Genomic DNA, 8,415 nt, shown 5'->3' with positions numbered 1-8,415 from the left:
TTAAGAACAAAAAGTCATGCTATTATTTACATATCACAACTGAGTATTGGGAATATTCGTCTGTTATTTACAATGTCAACGGAAGTACGAAACCCCAATAACATAATAGTATCCACGGTTCCGCTTCACAGTCAAACCACCTAAGCCTCACTCTTGTCTACAATTCCATCCACAGTATTAACATGGTTAACGAACATTCCACGGAATAAAAGAATAACTGCAGGCCTGAAAGGAAAAAAAAAAAAGGAGGGGGGGGGGGGGATTTCATGTTAGAGCATGACAGCATAATCGTGTGCTTGCTTAATTTAGTTTGATGATACTCCAGAGCTGAAAAATCTAAAGGCACTCCTCATTTTGATGAACTGAAGATTTAAAGGGTAGAAGAGTACCTCTAATCAAATTCATCACCTTCATCTTCGAAATGATTCTCAATTTTCAGGCCTTTGTTGTTACTATTTACAAACTTGAGTTGAGCCTCCATTCTAGAGCTCTCTCTACTATTTACAACCTCGAGCCGAGTATTTGTTTTAGGACTGCCATTGCTATCTACAAAGCCCCTAGTTTCTACAGGCATCCTAGAACCATTCCACCCAGTTTCTTCAATACCATTGCGAAGTTCAGCCACTGCAGCACCATTCTCAGCCATGGAGTCGAGGGAGCCAGAGCTGCTCCTGCAAGAAAGCCTTCCATTTTCAGACAGCCCGGAACTTTGATGCTGCAGACTCCCATTACTATTGCTATCTAAGGACGGAACCCTGTATGAGTGAGATTATATTTACATTATAAGAAATAAATCAATGCCAAGAAAATGCAAGGATGTGTACTCCAATAAAGAAAGTTTAAGTAAACACGCCAAGTTTTAAAACTTGGCAGCTTGCAGCACCTAAAAAATTAAACACAGTTTTCCTTGGTCATAGATATGAAGCATGATTCCATCATCCAACGTATTTTCAACATCATTGAGGAAAGCAGCAATGAATGAGAGATCTTTCCTCTTTGGAAGGGCAAATGAGTTTTTATTCAATAAAATTGAATACTTCAATCTGCAGAATCAGCAAATTAAAACAAAATTTCAGCGCACCTTGAATATGGAAATTTTGGTGTTTGGAGATAGTCAAAAAGTGGGACCAAGTCTTTTGACCTTGCTTCAATCATGCGAGCTGGAATTCTTTCAATCTCAATTTCCCCTTGCATTGCATCTGCATCATTCACATCTATTCCCTCTGTCATCATTGATTGGAAGTATATCTGGCAAGCAATTGACAGAAATTAACACAATTACAGACAAAACAAAATGTGCACGTTTTTATCAACAGTTTCTTTAAATACCTCAGGTTTTGCCCATAATGGGAAACAAGCTTGATGCATTTGCAGTTCAGCTTCTGAAATATACAAATGATGCTTTTCCTCCGGACTGATCTTTGTATTTGTGACTGCACCTCTATCTTCAGGATAAATACTATTTCCTTTCTTTATGCCTTCAGGATGTATCTTGTTGCTATCAGAATTCCCATTGTCACCATATATATCAACATTATCTTCTCGATCTCTTCGATTTTGTTTCTGACATATATTCCACTTCTGCATTGCCTCAACTACTAATCTTCCTTCATTTTCTGCAGCTGATTCATAATTTACATTAAGTCCAGACCCGACTGGTGTTGAATCAATGCCATCCAATATCCTCAAAGTATACTGTATCATAGAACCAGAAGGAGAGAACACTAGAAGATGGTACTTTGACTTGAAAGAGGTCCCATCCCCATACATATCATTATTTCCTTTGCATTTGTGAAAAGATGAAGCAATAGCACCAGAAATGGATCCCAGTCTGCCTGTAGCAGCCGCTGCTGCACCAGTTACAGTGCCTCTCCAACCATTATTTCCATTTCTTATTCTGCTGACAGCAGATAGTGTAACTGCGCGGCCAGTTGCACAAAGGCTCTGTTGATTATGCATTTGTAAACCTAAACAGGGAGGGCAACTAACAGTTGGCTTATTCACTCCTCCCAAACCACTATGTTTTGAGACATAACTAGATTCAGAAGATTGAAAGTTCACGGTTCCTCCCAATGGATTAATAGCAAATAAATGGCTTGTCCCCCTTGATGAACTTATCATAATCCAGGAGCTGTCATCACTGAAACTAATGTCCTGTATAACCTGAGAAATAAATCCAGAAGAAACAAAGTAAACAAAGATCGAATCTAAGTTGCTAATGGTGCCATAATAATTAAAAAAAAAAAACATGAAAACATTTGTTCTGATCTTACTGCATTTGTAAATCCACGCTGCAGCCTGTACAGGTGTACATAAGATGCACCAGCATCACCAGCAGAAGAGCTTCCTTGGAGTCCAGGCATTATTTTGAAAACATTAATGTTATGACCCTGGATTGAGGCGGTCACTAAAAGCGTCCCACTAGAATCAAAGCACAATGCTGAGATTGGACTCTTGTGAGCTCTAAACTGGGCAATAACAAGTTTACTAACAATATCCCTGACAACAACCTGAAAAACAGAGTGCATAAGGAGACAAAAATCTACAAGAACAATTGTGCTTGTACCAGATCAAAATCAAGGCAGAAAAAACTAATGCAGATGAAACACAGTAGCATAATCTCATAACTACTTCCTAACATAACATGCATGAGCAGAAACTCATCCCTCAGAACAAATGAACATTACTTACATAGGAGTGTAACTTAATACTCTTGTCATGCCATTGCTATCAAGTAATATTCATTCATTCTCTCCAACAAAGCTCGTTAAAGCAAACAAAACACATTTACTTTGGAGTTAGCTTAAGGGTAAAAAGAAGCAGAGTGGAGAACAAAAAAATGGTTCTAGAAGCACTTTAACAAAACAAAAGGAGAAGCACAATACACACCATTCCAATGTTATCTGCATCAGGAAAATGGCCATTAACAGTTCCATTGCTTTTCCAGCCAGGATTCCCTGATTGGAGGGAACCATGAGAATCAGGAAGGAGCTCCGAGCAATAGCTGGACAACTTCTTATATCCCATGTCTCCTAGGGTCACAATTCCAGCAGCAAGTTGTTTGCTTGATTCCTTTGCATAATGAGCAACCAAACTTCCATTTGAAGTGAAACCAGAAAAACTCATAGAAGATGTTAGATGCTGCGGGTTAATGCATCCAGAATTGGAAACAACAACTGGACTTCCACTGTAAGCCAGCCACCTGGGACCAACTGCAAGAGGCCCATAGCCTATACCCCCAGAAGCAGGAGACCCCATGACCATAGGGTTTGTAAGAATAGTATATTCCCTCTCTAATGTTGTCGCATTAAAACAGTGTATCTGTAGCAGATTAAATGTAAGTATCACATCCAGAAAAAATAAAGGTGCCTGAAAAAAAAATTGCACAAGCAAACAAACCTGAGCTGATTGAGAAATAGCCACAATTCTAGAGCTGCACCTTACAGAATAAACAGCTGATCTGAACTTTAGCACATGTACATAAGATTGAGATCTAAGAGAATAAAACCGGACAACAGTTGGCACAGTGCTTCCATTAACAGGATAATTGTTGTTAGAGACATTCCCGTTGCATGAAGTAGCCGGCCCATCTTGTGCCCCATCAGAACAAACCACTAAAAGAGGTCTGTTGTATGCAAACTTGTCTTGTGATCCCTCTGATGTTACTGGTTTTGGCAACATTTGTAAGAATGACACAGGGCCATCATGTCTGGAAACAAGGTCACGGACATTATTAGCTTCTTCAACATCCCAGACCTCGAAACCAGACTGATATCCCAACAAGAGGACGTGCCGAATGACATCATCATCAGCTTCTAACTTGTCAAACCCAGCCCAGCGAACCTGCATATTGTACAGGTGATATAGGATTAGAGCTATCACCACTCAAATCTTGATTTCAACTTTCAGGAAGTCCAGAAATGATGTGATTCTATCAGGCACAAAATGAAATATAAGAAGAACATACAAAGACTAAGATATAGAATGCGGGATAACAGCTACAGCTAAAAATAAAGAAAGAAACAGATGAATGCAAAAGGCACATGCCAACAAATTCCTTCTAAGAAAACAACGAACATGACAAGCCCACATCAATGCAGGATGCTCAAACCAACTCAAAGCCTCAGTCCAACCTCGTAAGGAATGCTGGATAAAACTACAATTGTAAATGACATACAATTCATTCAAGACAAAATCAGAATCTTTCAACCAAACATCAAATTCTTTTCAAAACTTCAAGAACTAAACTGCTAGTAATACCAGTTCTTCCAGTTGACTAGCAACTTCCCAACTGAGAGGGGAGTAAGAGATTGTTTGCAAGAGAAAGAAAAAACACCTGACCACTCTCAAGCTGACACTCTTAATGCAGTCTCTCTGGAAAACATGAAACGAGAATGAAGATCCTGGTTTTCTATGCTTAGAGCTTTCCTTCGCTAAATGCGTACGAGTTTAATATCAATAATCTTATCTCCATTGACAAAAGAAAAAAAAACACAAACCTAGGGCGAAAAGTCGATTTTTTTCTTAATGTGATGAAACTTGTGAAAAAAGAGGTGGTCAATTTTTGGTTACCATGATATGAAGCTTAGGTCAAATTATACAGTCTGATTATCACACAAAAAAGGTACAAATCCCAAATAAATTGGAAAGGTTCTCAAATAATTGGCTAAGCAAATATCATTCCTACTACTTAAATTATCCAAGTTTCACAAACTATGCTTTAGCCAAACCATTTCAATGTCCAGAACAAGCCTTCCTGGGCAAATGCAGAAATCAAACTCTGTGTCCACCGTTTTAAACCTGTGATTTCAAAGTTCTTAATACATCTATTTCATGTACTTATGCCATGACCTCATCTATTTCATGCATTTATGCCATGACCAGGTCCAGATAGAAAAACCACAGACAATGACAGCAAGAATATCTGGAACAAAACAGCATGAAATACCCTGAACAACACTTTCAACGCATTTTAAATACCCTGAAAACAAATCAGCAGTTTACCATCATGCCAAACAGCTGATGGCATTAAAATCCGGTCAGTAAAATGCATCTCAAAGTAGATTATCAAAATGGAGAAAGCTCTTAGAAAAAATATACTCGCTCATGAAACACTGCCACATAAACCAAGATAATCTACATCCATCCAGGTTCACATATCTGACCCATTCAGACAAAACTCAAAGAAGTTTCTTGTGAAAATTAAATTAAAAAAAGACATGATCACAAACCATGCATGCAAGACATCAGTAATTAGTACAATCTATCATCAATGAAATTGCAACTGTTTAATTTCCCATCAAAACTTATCCTTGCATTACTGAGTATCCTGGCACCTCTATACAAGATATAACTTCCTAATGATGTCCATAATTCTAAACAACCATCAAATGTTCATGTTTAAGGGCTTATCAAGTTAAATGCAATTGGTAAATCCACGATTTCGACAATTAGCACACAATATCTTAACAAACAAATGCATACACAGTCTGCACAAGAAAGTAAAATGCATGCACAGTCTGCACAAGAAAGTAAATCTCACTAGTCTTTAACACGGCATCCAACTAGAAAGTTAGATGGTCTATTTCCATTAAGGCTGAACAATTCATTTAGATCACACCATAAACATTCAACTATCTGACAATTTGAAATGGACAGGGTAGAATTCTCAAGTCTCAAATGGCCCAAAAAACAAAACATGTATCTCTCAGTCCAACACTCTCAGAATGAGTTACAGAGATAAACTGAAGTTTCAACTTGTATCACATTATTATTATGAGCACCCAGTATTTCAACCTCTACCCATAATGACCAGAAATCACACACCAACATTCCATTTAATTTATTGTGGATTATGCAATCATCAGTTCAAATTTCAGTAATTTAACTTGCAAGATAAGAACAAATGCGCCTGCTAGAATTTTCAATCTTTTCGAAATGCAGCAGAGAACAAAAAAAAAAGCCCATCACCCTTTTCATCTCAAAAAATTTACAGAAGACTTCTGTTTATATGCATGTCCACTAAATCAATTGAAACGTAAATTTGAAGTCCCCAAGCACAAAATTTATGCAACAAGTTTGAAATGGCTAGCACCAGAGTTCAGCATGTCCTTCAAATTTACAGTTTATTTGGTTACGAAACGGATGAATTGGCTTAGAACAAGAGGGAAGGAAGATTAAAAGTAATCCATCTCTCCAAACCCCAAACCCAAACTTCTCTTGTTTGAGCTGACAAAAAAAAAGAGTATTTAGATGAAGATAAAAGGCAAGAAAACAAAACCCTACTGAATGCATGCTTTCTCATAATCCTTCCAACATTAGTCACTTTAAAGAATGTCAGAAACAAAGGAACGGATGGATTCGAGAAGGTAAATAATCCACTCAGTCATGCAAGATAGCACCTTTCCTTTTCCTCTTCCTTCTCCTTCCCTCACTATCTATCCACCATCCCCTCTTTTAAAACTAAAAATAAAAAACCAGTTCAATTTTTTCCCTGCTTAACCCGAATTAAACCACCTCCAATTAATAAAGAACAAATCGATATATAATAGTAACAGGACACCATAAATGAGCTAAAATATAACACAAACATCTTAAAATCTCCTAGCCAAATCACACACCATAAATGAACTGCTTCCATTCAAAAATCCCACTCCATTCCCAAACTCAACTTGGGCACTCCAGATTCACATATTTACACACATCTACCCAAATCTCTTAAGAAAAACAAGACTTTCCATAAAAAAAATATGAAGATGGGCCACCCTAAAATTCGAAAAGAACATATAGCTTTACAACAAAATTGCACACTCAATCTCTCTAACCAAATCAACAATCTAACTTCTTCGCTTCTCTACAATCTTACACAATATAGACAAAAATATAAACAAAAAAACATCGAAATTTTTTTTTTCTTTTGTACCTGGTCGTGATTGGCATCATCGTCCCTATCCACAATAGACTGTGCAACCGATGCGGCAGACCTGGCAACCGTCGATGCACCAGATGAAACAATCCTCAAGTAACTCGAAATCGCCCGAAACGAGCTCGGCAAAAACCCATTTTTATTACCATTAACTCTCCCCTGCAAATTCTTCTGCTGCTGTTGTTGAACATCATTGCTAATAATACTCTTCCTCATAATAGTAGTAACAAAAGCCAAAAAAACGATGGCACCAAACACCCAACTTGCTAGCCTCCGATTCTCCAATTTCTCCTTCCAGCATAACAAACAAGACTGCTCCTTTTTTGAAGAATCCAAAAATCCTAATAGAAATCAAGCAGGAAAGAAAAACTAAATGTAACCCAAAAAAAACTAAATCTTTCAGGTCTCAACCGCGTCCATGACTTCCAAATTTATTTTTTTTTCTTTTAAACTGGCAGAAGTTAAATTAAATTAAATAAATATACACAGAGCCACCGATTCAACTTCAAAAAACGGGCTTTTTTTTTGGGTTTCGAGGGGGGAATGATCGAGGAAAACCCAATTGAGAGAACAATTGAGAGAAATGGAGGAATATACAAAGAGAAAGGAATAAATGTTTTTGATAGTTTCAAAAAATATAATTGAATTAATTATTATGGTACAGAGAATTTGATTTTGTGAATTTGATAGGTTTTTTTTCTAGGATTTTTAACTTTTAAGAAGAATTTGAGAGAGAGAGGGAGGGAGAAAGGATAATGAGAAGAGGAATTATTAGTTTTTGGTAAAGGAGAAAAAACAGAAGAAAAAGGAGTCTCCTTTCACGTCTGTCGTTTCTTTTTTATTTTGATTTTAACCCTTCTTCGTTCTTCCTTTAATTTAATACTGTAGGTCTGTCGATGTTGAGTTACCTCATTGTTGTTGAGCTAATAGGATGTTAGGGGTGGCTTCTCTTTTTATACGTTCTCGAAAATATATTTATTTAAAAAAATATTAAATTAATATAATATTAAAAATACATTTACAAAAACAAATATAATATATCTCATTAAATAATTTTAATAACGTCTACTTTTTAAAATATTTTTTACTAAAAAAATATATTAAAATAGTATTTTTTTAATTTTAAAAAAATTATTTTTAATATAATCACATTAAAATAATCTAAAAATATTTAAAAAATATTAATTTAAAATAAAATAAATAAATAATTTTTATTTTAAAAAATACTTTTAAAATATTAAAACAAATAGGTGTTAAGGCAGCTAGTCAATGATTTTACAAAATTAATTTAATTTGTTTAAGAATGTTTTTATTTAAATTTGTTTGAATTTAGAGAATATCAATTCAATATTTTAAAATAATCATAGTAAATCGAACAGCATGAGTTGTCGAGTCGAGGTCGAGCCATACATGGGTAGGTGAGCTCATAAATGGAGGCCGACAAGGCTCACGTCTCTCTTGACGAGCCTATTTTTTTTAGTAGCTAGAAG

The 8,415-nt window shown here is 36.1% G+C and overlaps 1 protein-coding gene across 2 annotated transcripts; it reads right to left on the bottom strand.

Moving 5' to 3' along the window:
* LOC133667973 (autophagy-related protein 18f) lies at nucleotides 1-7,775 on the bottom strand. 2 transcript variants are annotated; one of them, XM_062087696.1, is made up of 8 exons: nucleotides 6,923-7,768; nucleotides 3,400-3,843; nucleotides 2,890-3,321; nucleotides 2,274-2,510; nucleotides 1,330-2,163; nucleotides 1,082-1,248; nucleotides 390-755; nucleotides 1-225 (listed from the first exon to the last, which is right to left on the bottom strand). In XM_062087696.1, the coding sequence occupies exons 1-7, from the start codon at nucleotides 7,139-7,141 to the stop codon at nucleotides 392-394; spliced, it is 2,697 nt and encodes an 898-aa protein (XP_061943680.1). In that variant the 5' UTR covers nucleotides 7,142-7,768; the 3' UTR covers nucleotides 1-225; nucleotides 390-391. The 2 variants fall into 2 exon arrangements, with proteins under 2 accessions (XP_061943680.1, XP_061943687.1); XM_062087703.1 differs by lacking the exon at nucleotides 1-225 and adding an exon at nucleotides 884-1,043 and having other exon boundaries at nucleotides 620-755; nucleotides 1,142-1,248; nucleotides 6,923-7,775.
* Between the last annotated feature and the right edge of the window lie 640 nt (nucleotides 7,776-8,415).

Source organism: Populus nigra, chromosome 1 (assembly GCF_951802175.1).
Source record: "Populus nigra chromosome 1, ddPopNigr1.1, whole genome shotgun sequence".
Taxonomy (NCBI): Eukaryota; Viridiplantae; Streptophyta; class Magnoliopsida; order Malpighiales; family Salicaceae; genus Populus; species Populus nigra.
The sequence above is the reverse complement of the archived record's forward strand: the minus strand, read 5'-3'. Positions and strand labels throughout refer to the sequence as shown.

Excerpts from the sequence above, each read along its gene's own strand:
- LOC133667973 (XM_062087696.1), bottom strand. The coding sequence starts at position 7,141 with ATGAGGAAGAGTATTATTAGCAATGATGTTCAACAACAGCAGCAGAAG. Across the intron at positions 2,511-2,889 it reads ATGCAGATAACATTGGAATG|GTTGTTGTCAGGGATATTGT; the intron begins GTGTGTATTGTG and ends TCTGTTTTTCAG. Across the intron at positions 756-1,081 it reads CCAAAATTTCCATATTCAAG|GGTTCCGTCCTTAGATAGCA; the intron begins GTGCGCTGAAAT and ends TCACTCATACAG.